This window comes from Alternaria rosae, assembly GCF_020736505.1.
Source record: "Alternaria rosae strain MPI-PUGE-AT-0040 chromosome Unknown BKA58scaffold_2, whole genome shotgun sequence".
NCBI classification, from domain to species: Eukaryota; Fungi; Ascomycota; class Dothideomycetes; order Pleosporales; family Pleosporaceae; genus Alternaria; species Alternaria rosae.
Window position 1 is genome coordinate 2,211,789 of NW_025763571.1, and position 18,112 is coordinate 2,229,900.

Consider the following 18,112-nt stretch of genomic DNA (forward strand, 5'->3'; position numbering starts at 1 on the left):
CACGCAAGCATCGGATGCTGGTGCGGCCGCCTTCACCGCCGCCCACCCGTCCACCCGTGCGCGCTTGAGGTTATTGCAAGGGCTGTCGCTATTGCGACACCTTCTGCTTCTTCTTGGGACGTTCTGGTACCGCCTCGCCGGCGTCACTCTCCGCATCTTCCATTTCAGCATCACTGTCGGACCCGCTGCTCTGATGATCGGAGTCAAATTCCTCTCCAACCTCCGACTCGGAATCGGCCTGGAAATCCTCGTCGACACTTTCGTCATCTTCGTCGGCGCTACCGCGGTTCGCTGGCGCTCCGTCGTCACTGGACGCGAGGTCTTCGTCTTGGAGAGCAGCTGCCAGAATGGCTCCAGACTATGTTCGTTATGTCAGCCCGTCTCGAGCAAAAGGGACAATGATGATACTTACGTCGTCCGCCATCTCGTTCTTAGTCTTGATGCCCTTTGCACGGAAAAAGTTCTCGAGTGGTTGTTGCTCCTCACTACGTGGTGTTAGCTGCACAGCCTTTCGGGTTTTGGCCAGGTATACTCACCGGTTGATGTTCGAGAACTGATGTTCAGCCATGCCGTTCTTCATGCTGAAAGTGATGTCGAATGTGCGGCTAGCGGCCATGGCTCCACCAACACGCGACATGGTCACAGAGGCAATGTTGTCCATGCTGATGTATGTCGCAGGCTTGGGGATGAACATGAAGGCTTTGTCGAGGCAGAACAAGTGACCCTCGTTGGCCTTGATGGAACACTTGACACCCGACTGCTCGTGATGGCTGATGAAGTCGCGAGACGGCCTGGTGATGCGCTTCCCACTGAGTCCCCTGAAGATATCTGCCACAACTGTAGCAATGGGGGCTTCGTAGTGCGACTGAAGCTTGTCCTTGTACTTGTCCTCCAAGAGGTCCCCCTTCATGTTGAGGTCGAGATTAACTTCCTCGTCGCGCTTGAATTGCATCACAAGGAACGGGTAACGCGTCTGACCCTGGCGGAGGGGAGGATCCAGACCGACGGTGATCAAGGTGTGCATGTCGTCGGGTTTAGGTAAGACCATAAACTTCTTGACCGAGTCGAACTGAATCTTGTAGTCGTATGTTTTACCGCGTAACCGGAAGGAGCTCTCGTACATGTCGATATCGAATCGACCTCTGCCATTGGGTTAGTACTTCTTCCGAGACTGCAGATGCGAGTGTCATACCTGGGAGTGAGATGTAGAATGTCCAAGAAAGTGGCAAATGTATCACCAGCGACCTCCCCAATCTCGGCCTTCTCCATCAGAGTCTCATAGAACAGGTTGGCAGCATTTGTCTCCTCAACGTCCTCGGCCCCAGAGGCGTCTTCGCCGTCTTCTGTCTTCTCCTTCTTCGATGCGGTACCGGGTATGTAGAAGCGCATCTCGACAAGCTGGTCTCGCGCACCCGCAGACTTCTTGCCTCTGAACCTTGCTCCTCCCAGGTTTCCATTCGCGCCAGCGTCGCCATCGGCAGGCAACGAGAAGTCGACGGCGACTTCGTTCTTTCCTGCCAAGTTCGTGTTGGACACTTCGGTGTAGGGGACTTCGAAGGCGGGGCGGTTGGCTACGTTGAAGGTGAGTTCAGCCTTCCCAAAGTCGGCCTTTCCCCAGTTCCAGCCACGCAGGGCATGCTCCCGGTTGTCCAGACCTATGCCATACCACGTCTTGAAAACTTTGGAGACGCGGTCAAAATCCTCCTGCTTGAAGCCATCGAGTTGTATCACACCGTCGTTGCGCGAGAGGATCTTGACTTCGTATCCGCGTGATGCTCGGCTCCACTGCGCTTGTTGGATTTGTGACTGGTCGCAAGTGTACGTCTCGCCGTTTGCGGGCTTCCAGCCAAAGCCAGAGTCGGAAAATCGAGTCGCGCCAGGTTTCCGCGAAAGGTTGAGGTAGATGTCGTTGAACGCCTCCCTGCGCTGTGTTAGCTTCGCCTGCCGGGCCCGTCACGGACCTTGATTTCTTACATGTTTGCGGTCGCGTCAAGGAATTAAATATGTGTGTAAAGCAGGACGACTACGGTAGCGGAGAGTTGAAGGCGCGACGGGGGACAGTCGCTACAGGAAAGTTGGTGCTCTCACTTCGTAAACGCGCTGTTTGCTTACCTAACCGCACTAGTTGCAGATCGCACGTGATAGCGCGATAATAACGGCACGAATACCAGAGAGTTCTGAAAAGTCTTTCTTGGGAGTAATGATTCTGCTTCATTGCTTGAATCGGTATTCGCTATTCTTCATCGATCGAAGTTGGACACACCCGCGGACGCCTTGGGACCTGGGACTAGATCGTTCTGCTCGTTGACAGTTCGAGCGCAATAACTCGGTTTTACTAGCTAGGTATAGTTGCACCCCCGGTCGTTACGACTGCTTGTCGCCATCGATATTCACAATCTATGTTCAAAGAATGCCGTCTTTGTTTCTGGATCAACTCACATATGAGTGCGATGCGATACCTCGCTTCATCCCATAGCACCGCGGTAACGCGAAGCAGCGAGCGACTCACAACTTCCAAAATCTATATCTCACCTATCTAACCAGGTCCCCTCGAAGGACAAGTATCGGCAAGACAAGAACTTGTTTCTAGATCGATGCGAATCGAGACAACCTACAAAACCTATGCTCGAATCATTGAGCGGTGCCTGCACAAGTGCACTACAGTTTGTAAGATAGGTGACCAGATCCAGAGAGGAATGTGCCGCCTCAACGTCTTTCTTCAAGCAAAGTTTCCCGCAGAACATCACTCCTCGCGCGCTCCTCTCTAGAACCAAACATCTGCAACCGATCACGACGACTATATTGACCTGTCCATGGCTCAAGCGATTAGGCCTCGCTTTGCCGCAGACTTCATACTCCTTCAACCTGAAGCCACCATGTTGTCAGTTCATAGTTTCGTACCCTGTATCGCAAATATCCTTGGAAACCATCTTGGCCAGTCCTCGCTCACGCTCTTCTTCGAATCAGATTGTCCTATCAGTTTGATGAGGCATGATTCGTTTGCAGCAAGATTCCATATCACGAACTGGATGATCGACCTGTTCTGGATTGTCCACTGCTTGTGGCGATCTGCCACGTCAATTGCGGCCGTGTCCCTACAGTAGTTTGCGGACGGCAGCTCCTTTTGCGTCAAAGCTAATATTATCATACGTTTCTAGCCGCATCACCTTCTTTTATGTCGGAATTTAAGTTTAAGAAGGAAGGATACTGCCTTGCCGATATTCCCTCAGGTCGTCAGTCTCCGTTTTTCAAGGTCGCAGTCATCGAGTTTAGGCTGACTCCAATGCACTGAAACCTTGAATCACTTGCGTCAAAGTGAACATGCAATGTCATCACTTCGGCTAGGGAGGCCCTAAGCGCCCTGTACACTAGCACCTGGAATGAGTTGTCTAGACTGAAGTTTGAAGACTTCGTGAGTGACGCATGCTGAACTCGGCCCGGCTGTACCTGACGTAACCCATCCCCACCTAGTCTTTGGAAGAACGAGGACTGACTCGCAGAATTCGTCAAGACGTTGCAGACATGACATTTCAAGCAGGCGAATCGGGTTACGATTGATGAATACAATGACCGGAGTGCTCAACGTACATATATGTGCAAGCCACCAGAATGCACAAATGTAATTCGATCAAAATACCCTTCGATCCTCACAATAGTCATCCAGCCCCCACGGCTCTTACGATCGAAGTGATGTACATTTGCCTCAGATTTAAGGTGTCGACGAACGACAGTAGTGCATGGCAGGAGTATACTCCGGGGATGGTAAACGTCGCGCGGGAACCCAAAATCTCGCATGTTCCGTAACCGAAATATGCAATTCTAGTTAGGTTACTCGATGAAAGGAATCCACATTTTCGGAATTGCGTCCGGATGCTCTATCATTTTGTTCCGCCTCGAAACGAAGTTTGGTAGATAATCTGGGACTGGGAACCGAGGCTTCTCGTATCATGTCCCTGCCTGGGCAGGTTTTTAGGAATATCTGTATTGTCGCCGTTCGCGTTCGTCATAGGATAACACCTGTCGTATGAAAATGACGAAGACGAGGGTACAGTGAAGTTCTTGCGAGCTTGCACTCAGGTAAGTACCGAGCTGGGTGAATCGCGAGCACTGAACAGCCGCAGGACGCTTCGTTAGGGAAACGACGCATTTCAGAAATTGGAAGCATAACAACAACCAGTATGGAGTAGGAATACATTTACGACGATATTGATTGAAGCTTCTATCAAAAAGCTTCCTATGACGCCACCTAGGTACCTGCCTTACTCAGCATGCCCCTCGGGTGAGCTCGGAGCTACCCCGCCATACCGGTACTTCGCTCAGCTCCTTCGATGCAACCGAAAACCCCCATCATGACACCATGACGGATACGAGCGCACAACAGGCTGAAAGCCACTATTTTGCCAACGAGCCACCACCAAAAGACCTCCAGACAAACACGACTCTTGCGCGTGAGTTCATTACGCGCCATGCCAATGAAGGCCGTCGCGTCGTGCTTGTCACTTCAGGTGGCACCACAGTGCCTCTAGAGCAGCAGACAGTCCGATACATCGACAACTTCTCAGCCGGTACTCGGGGAGCCACCAGCGCCGAGTACTTCCTCCAAAATGGCTATGCCGTCATTTTCCTGCACCGACAGTTTTCGCTGTTGCCTTTTTCGCGACACTACTCGCACAACACGCGCTCATTCCTGGACTACATGAAGGAGGAAAATGGACAGGTAGTGGTGGATGAACAGCATCAAGACCAGATGTTGCGCGTATTGCGCCAGTACACGGAGGTCAAGCGAGAGAACAAGCTATTGATCTTGTCCTACGTGACCATCACCGAGTACCTGTGGAATCTGCGCGAGGTTGCGCAACTCATGCGTCCACTTGGGCCGAAAGCCATGTTTTACTTGGCCGCCGCCGTGTCTGACTTCTTTGTTCCGCAAGACCGCATGGTCGAACACAAAATACAGTCCAACGAAGAGTTCCACCAGGGCCCAAATGGCACTCGTGGGGGAGATGTAAAGCCACCGGCCGCGCGCACGGAAGGAAAGAGTTTGATCATCGATCTTGAGCCGGTGCCTAAGTTCCTCAAGCAGCTCGTGGATGGCTGGGCGCCCGATGCGATGATCGTGAGCTTCAAGCTGGAGACTGACCCTGCCTTGCTGGTTACCAAAGCTAAATACGCCCTGAACAAATACTCGCACCATCTCGTGATCGGAAATCTACTGGCCACTCGGAAATGGGAAGTCGTGTTCGTGTCTGTCTTCGATGACGAAAAATGGATACGGGTACCCACCAGCCGTAGAACGAAGAGCTTGTCAGGAATGCCATCACTTGTTGGTTTGGCCGATCCCTTGACCAAGAAGGACGTTCAAGCAAGCGAATCAATTGCTACAGAGAAAGGGGTACCGCAGGGCGAGCCTTCTCTGGAAATCGAATCTCTTATCATCCCCGAGATTGAGAAGATGCACACCACGCTCATAGACAAGACCCAAGCAAAGGCTGTGTCTGCATAGTAATCCCAGACATACTGAGCAAGCGTTGTTTGTACTTTGCCTTTCACGACATGTATTCCGATACGGGTCAATGGATCGCACGGCATCTTACACGTGTTCATCAGGCTTTCAATCTACACATTACATTGGTTTTATCACATTGCTCACTCTAGGATGACTCTCCACTGTGCCGAAGTGTGGCGTATGCTGGCACCCCAAATGACCAACAAGATAGCACCGATACCGACTATGCCAGCGAAAACCCCAGCCAGGGTACCGAAAGCTCGGACAAAACCTGCCTCTTCGGCCCAAGGGATTACACCGAAGAGGAAGCCAAATGCCACGATGTTCTTCAGCCCGTTCACAAGAAGCAGTACGTCCGAGTTGACTGGAAATGCGCAGTCGCTCACATACGCTATAGTGATCGTTGGTATGGCTGTGAGCGCCATCGAGATCATGCCGTACCCGAAAAAGAGCGAAACCCACGACAAGGCGTTCTGAACACCGTAGCCGAATACAAGGCAGCCTGCTGTTGTGATCACCAGTGGAATGCCCACCAGGTAGAGTCGGGTTTCTGGCTCGTAAATGCCTAGCATTTTCCTTGTTTGCCACCTACACCACATGTCCACGAGGTCACCTGCATTCAGTCAGCACGTTTCTTGGCTACGTGGTGCTCCATTATGACTTACCTCCTGCCCAAGCCCCGATCACGTTGCCCAAAATGCCTGGGATGTTGATCAGGCCGTTAATCTGTGCGCTCCAATTGTACGGAGGTGCTTGCAGCACGAACGGGTTGAGAATGTTGACTGCGATAGTAATGACCAGGGAGATGGAGTAGCAGAGAAACGCGTATATGACCGCAGGATACACAATCATCGGCCACGGTCTGCTAGACGTTAGCATCAGAACCCCGCCCAGCTCGACTGTGACATACCGTATAAACAGCTTCACCAGACTCGTCTCCGAGACGCCACTCCACAGGCTCAGCTCCTGCCTCCATGTGTTCTTTGCCTCCTGGTGTAGGATGCGATTACTCGATTTTGGCCGGAGATGTTTCTCTTCCGCCATGACGATCTTATCGTTTGAAGGGCAGATGGCCACACCGGCGCCTTTGATATGCTCACGCGTGTATCTTGTCTCAGGGACTAAAAGAAGTATCGTGAGGAAGTTGAGCGCGGTCAGAATTGCAGCAATCCACTTGTGCCATCGCCAGCTGAGGTTCGTCGCGATGAAGCCGCAGACCAATGGTCCCACCGTATTACCACCCGCTATCGCGTTCCTTGCGCACAGTCAGCGCACTGAGAAGGGCCCATAGGAAGAGAATATATGCTCACATATAGATACCCATTTTGCTGCCTCGTTCATGCAGGAAGAACAGGTCCTTGGAAAATTCAGTCAGCTCGTCGGTCAAGATCGCTCAGCCCGTGCCCTCTGATGGGGTTTGGATATAAGCAAGTAGTACAGAATTACCCACGTTGACTATTGCAGCACCCAAAGCTTCTGTCGAAGACCCTGCGAACGCGGCGACGATGTTACTCCACAAAAGACTCTTGAACGAATTCGCCATGGCGCCCCAGACGCAGCATGCGCATAGCAGGGCACTGGCGAACACGAAAACCGGTCGTTTCCCGAAATGATTGGCCATCGGTACCCAGAAGAAATTGAAAACGCCCAAGACCAAGACGGGGTATAAGAGGAGATGCGCAGTCTCGTCCATCGGCTTATCAAACTCGATCGAGAGAATATGGAATGCTGGCGCTAAGCCTGCGATCGAATAGTTTGTCAAGAAAGTAAAAGCGCACACCGAAGCGAATGCGACATGTTTCTTCCATCGTGGCCATCGGAGCGGGTCATTAGGATCGTTTGGCGAGGGTTGTGGGAAGAGGACGATGTCCGCTGGCGCACTTTCACCATACCCAGCTACACGCGCCGAATTAGCTCCGCATTCAAACGGACAAAAACGAGCATCACCGTACCTTGTTGCAACACCACCGTACCGTCAGTACGATCCAGAGCCCTCAGGCTGGTGAAATGGACACCCATCATGATGTCAAGGGCCTTGGAACCAGCAGTAATCTCGACCTTGGGATCCTTTACTTCGGGTAGGAAACTGCCATTCAGAACCAGGACCAAGCAGGTGCGTCGCTATCGCTTTTAGTCCTGTCTTTCATGGGCGACATGGGAAGCACCCGGCGGCAGGTAAATATTGTTGACATGTGGTCGGACGCATGCTATGTAGGGCTTACGGAGTTCCGTGCAAGGCAAGATTACAGGCGCAGACTAGTCAACCAGGAAACTTTCCAAGGTTCTCACGCGCAGCAGGCGCCAAATTTGTTGATGTACAGATGCGGTTGTGTCTCCATGCTTGCTTATTTGGTTGGCTGACTGGAGATGGCTAATATGGGTATGGGGTCTGTCTGATGCTGACATGGTGGACGTTCATGCAGTACCGGGGCATGCGGGGCCGGTCGCGATCCCGTGCCCACCATGATCGACGGCCAGACTCGATTCTGAAGGCCCTTCTCTACAAAAGAAACATTCAAGTGCCATGGGAGATGCCGGAGTGAATGGCAGTAGTGTATATTCGTGCTTCGACTGCCGACTGCCACGATCCCGTTGCGTGGATCAGTCGATGGTAATGTGAATGCCGATTGTGGTGTCAACAACCAACTTTGGAAGGTTGCCAGTCCCTGTCATACACACGATCGGTAGTAATCTCGACTTCGTGAGATTGCGTCGCTATGCGCTCATCTATTCGCTTTGTCAACCTTTGAAAGCCCTTACTCTGCTGCGCCTGTCTTCCATAAGACGACCTCAGGACGAGTCAAACATTCTCCATGTTACCGCGGATGGAGATTCCCCGAGGTCTGAGCTAAGGCATCCCCACCGCGCGACGAATGGAGGCTTGCGTCATGTCGGAGACTTATCGATCACTTTAGTGACGCTGAAGAAGCCGTGCTTCTTTGTTGTTGCGGCGCCATCCCGTCCCGCCTCGCTAATCGTCGCGCCAAGCCTACCAGCGTGAAGGCCGCGGGGGCTTCGACCTTGGAACCACAACATCAACACCTCCACCCAGGTATCTTAACTAGCACATCACAGTGGATTGATCCGGCTTCTACCGCTCACGTTATCAAATCACATAGCTGAGGTGGTGGTCGCGCGGCCAGTGCTCAGACGCTCGACGACACGAATCTGGACGGAAGCCGAGCTATGCTTCCGAAATGCAACGTTGGACACATCGCAGAACATGACACCGACTGGCAGTATAGATGGACCATATGGCGAGTGATGGATTTCAGTGTGGAGGTTCGTCTTCTCTGATGACGCTGACCTTCACATCTATGGCTTTATCTGACGCGACAACTCGTTTTTCTTGCGCCACAACGTCTCAGCTTGCGCGACCACTCGTCATGAAGCTGTAAACTTATCTTCGCCATATCGTTTTCTCCAGATTGCGACACGAATCATGTGCGGTCTTTTCTTCTTCCCTCGAACAATGAAGGGTCTCAGAATGAACATGGAGTTACATTTCAATGACGCCGTACGACAAGAACGAGATCTAATACAATACCCCACGGCCATGTCTACGACCACACAAATGAGTCTGGATGACACGACTTCTTCGCTAGCGGAGGATATACTGCATTTGTTCCGATTCCCCATGGCGTCCGTCAAGAGGATCAGCAGAGCCATCAATGCGCGCTGCAAAGCATCCCGCATGCACAGGCATATCTGCAGCGTTTTAGAGCGTTTCTAGACAGACGCCATCGCGTGCTGACAAGACAGTGCTTCCTTGCGTCTTTGCTTTTCGCCCATGAACCCTGCCCCATCGGGACCACGGTGACGCCTTTCGTTGCACGGCGTGGCGCCTATTGGACTAAGCACATATCGCATTCCCGCTAAACAGCCAAAGAGACGCGGAGATCTCACTGCTACTGCACGCTCATCGACCGAAGATCAATATCGTACAGCGCTGTCAAATCCGCGGATGCGGCGCAACGTGACGCTTGATCCTAGCCTACACCAAAGTCTCTCTATCGGAGTGTATCCCCGCCACCGCCAAAGCATGGTGACTTGTTTGGAATAAACTTATAACCTGATCAACACCCTGTCTCACCGCTTGACCCCGGTACCCCGGACTTGCACAGGTATATATCGTCTGCGGACCCAGACTCTTACCAAAGTTTCTTCGCACCAATAGGCCCATTACCTCCATTCTCTCACGCGATCCCCCTCACCATATTCAGTACTGAAACATAGTCCTTTTATGGCTAAGTCGACCGTGGCCAGACTCGCGTCCCAGAAGTCTCCAGCCCTAGCAAGCAATCCATCACCTTTCATGGATCCCCGACCACCACCAGGAAATCCAGCGACAACTGCGGAGATGTGGGACAGGTACGAGAGACAGGCTGTGGAGACGGCAAGAATGAGAGAGAGGACTATGCAACCGCCACAGCCTCAACGCCTAGTTATTCCAATCAGAAACAAATGGACCAAACCAGACGATGTTTCGCCGACAGTACCAAGCTTCGACTTCAGAAGACGCGGCCATACAGCAACGGTCTCGACTACAGTGGCTATCTGCAAGACCTGTACACTTCCTATTACCTATGCCTCTGGAGTCTGCGAAAGCTGTACAAGAACCATCATCCTGCCATCGGCCAGCGGCGAAACCACTCCGCCTATCAGTCCCGCCTCGCGCAACTTCGCCTCTACTGACCTCATCAAACTTCGCAAGAACTCATATGGGGAAGATGTCAACGTCCGAACATCAACAACGTCATCGCGACGAACGTCGTACTGCCCACTACCAGCGCACCTTGCAGACCCCTCATTCCGACTCTCCACACTACAGCCACCGCCCGAATTGGAAGCATTCTCAAACGACCCTATCCGCACCAGAAGAAAGACGTCCCTCACAGACCCCAACGAGCCATTCCTTCGCCTACAGATCGCGCAACAAGCACCTTTACCCCGATCTGCAATGAACTCACCACCCATAACCCCCACATCACCACCACCATGGGCAACCCACTCTCGCTCTTCCACACGGCGCTCCAGTCTAGCAAACGCGGCACTGCTACCAAAGCCCGCCTATCCACACGCGCGCACCGACAGCGTGGCCTTGTCAGAATACAGCACCCTCTGCCCAATCCAAACCACACTAACAACAAAACTGGAAAATACAATCAGCGCCTGGGACGACTGGGACAGCGACAATGAAGACGCGGATAGAGCTGGTTTGGCGAGCTGGATGGGTCGGCGCAAAACCAAGGGTCGAGGCAGTGAACGGCCCCGGGAAGGCAAAGGCAGTATGGACAGCACCGAAAGCGATAATGACGCGACAAGACCTAGTCTCTGTCTGCGGGAGACGCCTAAGAAGGTCAAGAAGAGCATGAACATTAGTAAGGAAGACCAGGGTTTGGAGCGCGCTAGGATTGAGGCAGCGGAGAATGCGAGGGCAAGGCGGCGAGATGCCGAACAGAAGCTTGCGAAGAAGAAACCGAGTGGGTTCATCAGGGCGATTACTTGTGGGAAGAGTGATACTGATGATTGAGTTTGTTCACGAGCACTACTTTTCCTTTTGTTTTGGTTCAAGCAAGGCGTTTACGATGGGCGAGATTACTAGGGATGATACCAAGTGTTGGTCGGCATGCAAAACAAGGTTGGATCGGTGTTTTGGTGTTGTCCACTATGGTATACATGTCTTACGACGATATAGGCGATTACGCTACCTTAAATCATAACGTATAATGTATCATCTAGAATGAAAATGGAAAAGATCCTTAGCTACCGTTACTTGCTCTGTGATTGCTTTCGTACCTTCACGCGGCAATTCTCGCTCAGTGCTCTATATCTGCACAGAAGTACCATCCCAACAACCCCATCGAATCCATACCGCTACCCAACTCTCTCAACCTCGAAGCCAACAGACATATCTCCCACCGCTAAACACCCTTCTGCACATTCGTGCACCCGCGTCCCTACCTACCTACCTTTCCATTTCCCTACCTGCTACCGAAGTCGCGTACAACAGCCGCGCGCTCCCGCCTACTCCACCCGGTAAGAGGTGAGAATGCGGGTAGGCGAGCGGTGACCCAGTTGCTAGTTGCCACGGGGTCATTCGTCTAAAAGGCGCGTAGGGGAGTAGGGGTAAGCGAAGCGAGGATGCCGTGGGAGGCGGTGATGTGGCCTGGGTACGACTGACAAGGCAGATGTGTTGAGGTAGGTAGGGGGTATTTGGATGTGGAGTGAACCAGACGGTAGAGTGGATTGTGAGGGTTCGCGACCGACTAAAACAATGACAGCTCAAGACATCGTCATAGCCCTGCTACAACCTTATCTACACAGTCCACCACTATCATCAAACCCCTTCGACCAACACCCTAACACCACCTACCACCGTGCCCTCGTATGCAATGTAAAACCCGTATACCAGCCTTGTCAACGTTGCACCATCGCCCGCCTCGACCGATGCCGTGGACATCTGATCAAGCTGGTGGTAAGTGAAATGCGGATGTCGTGGCTGCGTTTTGTGCTGCAAAGCATCGGTGAAGTCGCCATACTGATATAGAGCCCCGGTTGTGTAACGTGATGCAGGTCTGAGCGGTTGTAGGCGAGCGTTACACGAAGGGGGCGGTTGGGCGGTCTGGGCTTCTGAGGTTTTGGGGTTGTTTGTGTGTGGGACGTGAGGTTTGAGACCTGGTTGCGGTGGATATAATTATAGCTGTGCGGTATCTGGGTAGTTAGTTTGGCGTTGTCGCTCGGGTAAGATGATGCTTCTTGCGCAGGACTGTAGATGGCTGGAGTGGATGCGATGTCGCAACTTCGAGATGGTAGTATGCGCTCTCGTATGGTAAGTGGCGGTGTGGAGGCACGATAGGCGTTGGCCACGTCTAGCAATCCGTCGCACAGTGGCGGACACACCTACAATCGCCTTGAGCATGTTGGTGTCCATGTCAGCTGCAAGTCAGCAGGGCGAAGATGTCAGTTGTTTCGGATATACCACCTTGACCCTGGCATCTAGGAATCTTTGCTGACCGCACGCAGAATGTGCTTTCAAGACGAATTACCAGTGTTAATGTAACGACCAGATGCATGTTCATGTTTTCTTCATCTCCTGGCGTACGAAGACGGAGAAATCCGCGCTCTAGAGTTTCGATGTTGAAATGTCGTTCTTGGCTGTGTGCGACATGTCGAAGTTAAAGTTCGATCACACTTCAATCTCGTTATGGTTTGATAGGTTGACAGCGGCAGAAATCAAGTGATGCAACTTTGTTGTCAATTCATCTGGCGACGAGCAAGAGTTGGAAGTTGCGAGCAAGTCCATTGAATTTGTGTAGCTTCGCATGAGTGTAGAGTAGACGTTGGAAACCTCGGGGGTACCGAGCAGTGACTAGTAATTAACAGTTACCAAAACCGTCTTGGTTTCTGCACCCTCTAGTCATGATCATGACATTAGTAGTAGGAGGATGCAAGGACCACGTGATGCTGACCGTTGGGTTTTGGGTTGAATTACCACACCGGCATCTGGTCGCTTGGCCCAACGTACTGCACATAATTACTCCTTTTCAAATGAGAAGACGTCATAGTCCACAATCGATACGAGTCGGAAACCACGAGGTCCGAGGTTTCGACGAGACAGAAGTTGCGGTGGTGTTGGCAAGCTCATGCAAGCTCAAAACTAGCTGCAAGCCTTTCAATAGTTTGGGGCCCATCAACGACGGGCTGTTGACTACCTCAACCGATGCTGCCGCGGGTAGAAAGGCACCTTAACTACCGACCAACACCACAGGGCTTGCGGGAATAATGACGCGGTGCCACGAAAGCCCGAGGCGTTGAAGACAAGGAAGCATGAAGCTGTTTAAGACGTTCTAAATCGGTACAACTATCCGACTTAGCCCTGCAGTGTGTTTTGATGAGCTGTTACAAGTCACGAAAAAAAGCATTCGTCGAGCGCGAACATGACAGAAGAATTCGGGTGTCGGCACACAGTCGGGAATTTTTAAAAAGAGGGGTGTTGGCGACGACGACGACGACGGAGGTGGTGGCGGTGCTGGAGGAGGTTGGCGCGGGGTGGCTGCACGCCTTGGTGAAAGTTAAGGCGATCGGTCAAATCTCACGTCGTCGGTGTTGTTCCGGCATTGGCAGTCAGCAAAAGGCGCGATGCCTGAAGCATGGTGGATGCGATGGAATTGGCATGGTGGCGTGAGCGTCTCTCGTGATCTGCCACGAGGTAATTTCCTTACGAACTGCTCATTAATCGATACGCGGGCGGGCCAGAGGCAGAATTGATCGTCTTGCATCATAGTTGCCTGTCGTTGCTTGTAACCGACCGCGCGGATGTCACCAAAGCTTGTCACGTCGTGTCGGGTCCGGAGTTGGCGGCAGGGCGGTGATAGTGATGGCCCACCTAATGGGCTAGAAGGATGGCCGGTGTGTGTGGGAATACGGGAGCGGCCAGGGTCTGAGAAGGCCCGCCGGAAACCATGGAAGCGTTGTTTTTGAGGGGGTGTCAGCAGCGTGAGATTGTTGTTTGTTGTCACTGCTTGAGCGCTGCTCGGCGCAGGGTTTTCTTTGATGCAACGCGCAGGTGCATGTCTTGGTCTTGCCAGTGAGTTGGTCCAACCTCACCCCTGACGCAGGTTGTAATTCTGTCACGCTAGCCAGGCCGAGTGAATCTGTGGGGTCGCTTGTTACCGCATCGGGCCAGAGGACAGCCAGGCGAGCCGTGGGCGCAATCTCTTCGACGCCAGCTGGCGAGCTCCTGAAGCTTATCTTGCTCTAGCGAAGGCTTGGTTCTTCCGTCTGCTTGGTGACAGCGCGACAACGTTGTCAGGACGATCCTGCGTTGGCGTCCGAGTCCCTGAGTTCGGTATGCCTTATCAATAGTGCCTCTGTTGCGTTCCACCTTTTACGAGGGCACATGTGGCCGTCCAGCACCATGCTCCCCACCACGTCGTCGGAATGGGCCCAGCGCGTGCCGCTTGCCGTGCTCCCCTCTTGTCGTGTAATGCGAGCCAATCCCTGCGCCCAGAAATAGAAGCTCGACGAGGCCAATCCCCGCGATGATCTTGCCGCACAGAGCTGGCATTGGCTGCGCTAGGGTGGAGATTGCCGCTCGTGCCCCTTAGGGCTGTCCTGAGCAATACCGTTATTGGTCGATGCGTCCAATGTGTGCCTGAATTTTCCTTTTCAGGTCGCAAATGGCCGACGCGATGACTAGCATGGCTGAACGTCCTTCGTATACGCGGCATCGCCTCAGGTACTTGAATCTGGGCGCGCCCGCTTCTATCCTTCTCACCTCCATCGCTGTAGGCGCATCTCAACTACCTGCCTTCAGCATCTCACTCGTTAAAACATCTCGGCCGCTGTCACTCGTTTCCAGCTGCCTTGATCCCATACAGCAACCTTCTAGTAATACTTAATTTGTTTTCGCTAGGTACGTACTTTCCTTATGTTTTCGCTACCGCGCGGGGGCTCCGCAGCCGCTTCCCAAAATACGTCGTCGTGCATGCTGGTGTTAGCCTTCTTTTTCGCTACACCAACCCCCCAACACGACGACATCCTACCCGCCCGCCAAAAACCAAATACATAACCGTTGTGCCGTCGCCCCTGGACTCTCCATGCTATTCATCACCTACTTATACCCCTGTTATCCGCATTCTACAACGACATCTCGGATGACTACACAGCCACCCTGTTGGCTTACACACTCTTTCTACCACACTCGTTTCTAATACTTTCCCACAGGTGAATCCTCATAATGAAGGCTTCTCTCTTCGGCCTCGGCGTCCTCGCCGGTCTGGCCAGCGCAAACATCAACTTCGAATGGGTCAACCCCACCTGCGACCACCAAGACCCTGCCAGCCTCTGCCTGACTGGCCAGCACTGCAGCTCTTCCGATGTCTGCGTACCCGACCTGAAGAGCGAGTACTCCAAGCTCGTCTCTCGCTCATCTCTTCGCGTTGTTCCTGCGAAGAGACAGGCCAAGTACTCTCAGGACGGAAAGTGCGGTCCTGCTAACGGCAACCTTCTCTGCGACCCCAAGAGCACCGTCTACTCGGGCACATGCTGCTCGCAGTACGGCTGGTGTGGAAGCACCTCCGCTCACTGCACTGAGGGCTGCCTGTCTGGCTGTGACAACGGTGCCTCCAGCGCCGCACCCGCACCCACCAAGGCCGCCACTTCGGATGCCACTTCGCCCAGGACTGACGGCAGGTGCGGAAAGGACTTTGGCGGTGCTACATGCGATGCCAACGGTGCTTACGGCGGCTGCTGCTCGTCTTACGGATACTGCGGTACCACCGAAGGTCACTGCCTCCCTGCCAACGGATGCCAGAACGGATGCAAGGGCACTGCTGCCACCCAACCCGGCAAGAACAACCCTGCTCCTGTCAGCAGCCGTCCTCCTTCGTCCACCACCTCCGGGGAGCCAGTTCTTGGTAAGCCCACGACTGCCGCCGCTTCCAAGCCTACCAGCGTCGCCACCACCGACGGCAGCTGCGGAGCCAAGTTCGGCAACACTGTCTGCGGTAACTGGGCCCAAGGAAGCTGCTGCTCCATGTACGGCTACTGTGGTAACACCACCTCTCACTGCGGCGAGGGTTGCCAGAACGGTCCCTGCCTCAGGGCTCCCAGCGTTCCTGCTCCTGCTGCCAGCCCTGCTCCTCGCGCCGCTAAGCCCGGTAGCATCCAGCTCAAGGGCCGCTCCGGTGTCCCTGCTATGCACGCTGGTCTCATGCCCAACGGCAAGGTTGTCTTCCTTGACAAGGTCGAGAACTACACTGAACTCAAGCTCGCCAACGGCCAGTATGCCTACTCTTCCGAGTGGGACCCTGTCACTGACAAGCTGACCCCCTTGGCCTACAAGACCAATGCCTTCTGCTCCGGTGGTATCTTCCTTGCTGATGGCCGCTTCGTTTCTCTCGGTGGTAACGCTCCTCTCGACTTCATTGACCCCACTGTCGGTGATGGTTTCAGGGGTATCCGTATCCTCAAGCGCTCTTCCTCAGATGCCTCGCTTGATGGACAGGCCTGGAACGAGCCCGGTGCCCAGCTCGACACTCCCCGTTGGTACGCTTCCGTCCAGATCATGCCCGACAACTCCATCTTTGTCGCATCTGGATCCAAGAACGGCCTCGACCCCTCAAAGCCTGAGAACAACAACCCTACCTACGAGATGCTCAACGCCGATGGTTCTCCCCGTGGAAAGAGCTACAACATGGAGATTCTCAGCAAGAACCAGCCCTACTACATGTACCCCTTCATGCACCTGATGAAGGACGGCAACCTGTTCGTCCAAGTCTCCAAGTCTGCCGAGGTCTTCAAGGTTGACACCGGAGCCGTTGTTCGCACTCTGCCCGACCTTCCCGGTTCCTACCGCACCTACCCCAACACCGGTGGATCCGTCATGCTCCCTCTCTCATCTGCCAACGACTACAACCCCGACATCATCATCTGCGGTGGTGGCCCTTACCAAGACATCACTGCTCCTGCTGACCCGTCCTGCGGTCGCATCAGGCCTCTCGATGCCGACCCAGAGTGGGAGATGGACTCCATGCCCGAGGGCCGCGGTATGGTTGAGGGAACTCTCCTCCCCGACGGTACCGTCGTCTGGGTCAACGGTGCTCAAGAGGGTGCTCAAGGTTTCGGTGTTGCTCAGGACCCTGCTCTCGAGGTCCTTCTGTACGACCCCAACCAGCCCAAGGGCAAGCGCTTCACCACTGGCCCTGCCTCCACCATCGCCCGTCTCTACCACAGTGTCGCTCTCCTCCTCCTCGACGGTACCCTGCTCATCTCCGGCTCCAACCCCGTCGAGCAGCCCATCCTCAAGCCCGACGCCAAGAACCCCTACGTCACCGAGTTCCGCAACGAGATCTACACTCCCCCCTACCTCCAGGGCAACCCCACTCGTCCTTCAGCCGTCCAGATCTCTTCCAAGGAGCTCGTGATGCAGCAGAAGTTCAACATCAAGTTCAACGCTCCTGCCAACGCTAAGAACGTCAAGATCTCGCTCTACTACGGTGGATTCGTTACTCACTCTGTCCACATGGGTCACCGCATGATCTTCCTCGACAACACCGGCTTCAAGGCTGGCGCCACCGCCCAGAGCTTGACCGTCACCATGCCCCCTAACCGGGCTGTTGCCCCCGCTGGTCCTTACGTCATTTACGTTGTCGTTGATGGTGTTCCCGCTATGGGACAGTTTGTTCACGTTTCGTAGAATGGGACTGTGAATGATGGGAATTGGACGAGACGAAGATGTAGCTAATTGCGCTAATATTCCTTGTATCATCCTTGAATTGAGTGTTCATTCCGCATTCGTGCATGTGTCATGGTATGGTGGATGGCTATTGAATAATTAGCGATGCATGTCCTCCTATAGAAATAAAGAATTGTTATGATATCACTTGTTGCCTACGTTGATTGTTTGTGTCTTGTGAAGTTCATTAGGTGACACTGAGATGCCTACATTCAATCATGATAGTAACATCTCACACTGTCCCTCGTCTATGTCGTCCCCTGGCATACATTTGAATGTCGCGCTCACACACCCAAACTTCCCACTTAGTAGTCAAGTCCAGAACTGTCCGTATCCTCAACCCCAGCCCTCTTGCTGTAGTCGGC

General features: G+C 53.4%; 5 protein-coding genes across 5 annotated transcripts; 3 read left to right on the top strand and 2 right to left on the bottom strand.

The window, feature by feature from the left end:
• Positions 1-88: 88 nt before the first annotated feature.
• BKA58DRAFT_436014 (FACT complex subunit pob3) lies at positions 89-2,930 on the bottom strand (the record flags this gene model as incomplete). Its single annotated transcript, XM_046173385.1, has 5 exons — positions 89-358; positions 413-485; positions 537-1,142; positions 1,193-1,921; positions 2,902-2,930. 5 exons carry the CDS (start codon positions 2,928-2,930, stop codon positions 89-91), a joined length of 1,707 nt encoding a protein of 568 aa, XP_046029142.1.
• Positions 2,931-4,327: 1,397 nt separating this feature from the next.
• BKA58DRAFT_376938 (DNA/pantothenate metabolism flavoprotein) lies at positions 4,328-5,622 on the top strand. The gene has a single exon (XM_046169571.1). It carries the CDS (start codon positions 4,358-4,360, stop codon positions 5,501-5,503), a length of 1,146 nt encoding a protein of 381 aa, XP_046029143.1. The 5' UTR covers positions 4,328-4,357; the 3' UTR covers positions 5,504-5,622.
• BKA58DRAFT_93025 (major facilitator superfamily domain-containing protein) lies at positions 5,575-7,619 on the bottom strand. The gene is made up of 6 exons (XM_046176222.1): positions 7,459-7,619; positions 6,957-7,402; positions 6,817-6,863; positions 6,417-6,761; positions 6,172-6,368; positions 5,575-6,119 (listed from the first exon to the last, which is right to left on the bottom strand). The coding sequence occupies exons 1-6, from the start codon at positions 7,526-7,528 to the stop codon at positions 5,647-5,649; spliced, it is 1,578 nt and encodes a 525-aa protein (XP_046029144.1). The 5' UTR covers positions 7,529-7,619; the 3' UTR covers positions 5,575-5,646.
• A 1,856-nt stretch (positions 7,620-9,475) lies between these two features.
• Positions 9,476-11,144, top strand: BKA58DRAFT_93008 (uncharacterized protein). Its single transcript, XM_046176221.1, has one exon. The coding sequence runs from the start codon at positions 9,750-9,752 to the stop codon at positions 11,037-11,039; it is 1,290 nt and encodes a 429-aa protein (XP_046029145.1). The 5' UTR covers positions 9,476-9,749; the 3' UTR covers positions 11,040-11,144.
• Positions 11,145-15,248: 4,104 nt separating this feature from the next.
• BKA58DRAFT_307451 (glyoxal oxidase) lies at positions 15,249-17,708 on the top strand (the record flags this gene model as incomplete). The annotated part of the gene is made up of 1 exon (XM_046167158.1): positions 15,249-17,708. One exon carries the CDS (start codon positions 15,249-15,251, stop codon positions 17,706-17,708), a length of 2,460 nt encoding a protein of 819 aa, XP_046029146.1.
• Positions 17,709-18,112: the final 404 nt, after the last annotated feature.

Bases quoted from the DNA above. Each gene is read 5' to 3' on its own strand.
- BKA58DRAFT_376938 (XM_046169571.1), top strand. From the start codon at position 4,358: ATGACGGATACGAGCGCACAACAGGCTGAAAGCCACTATTTTGCCAAC.
- BKA58DRAFT_93025 (XM_046176222.1), bottom strand. From the start codon at position 7,528: ATGATGGGTGTCCATTTCACCAGCCTGAGGGCTCTGGATCGTACTGAC. The intron at 7,403-7,458 runs GTACGGTGATGC...CGGCGCGTGTAG, and splicing joins TACGGTGGTGTTGCAACAAG to CTGGGTATGGTGAAAGTGCG. The intron at 6,369-6,416 runs GTATGTCACAGT...AACGTCTAGCAG, and splicing joins CTGGTGAAGCTGTTTATACG to ACCGTGGCCGATGATTGTGT.
- BKA58DRAFT_93008 (XM_046176221.1), top strand. From the start codon at position 9,750: ATGGCTAAGTCGACCGTGGCCAGACTCGCGTCCCAGAAGTCTCCAGCC.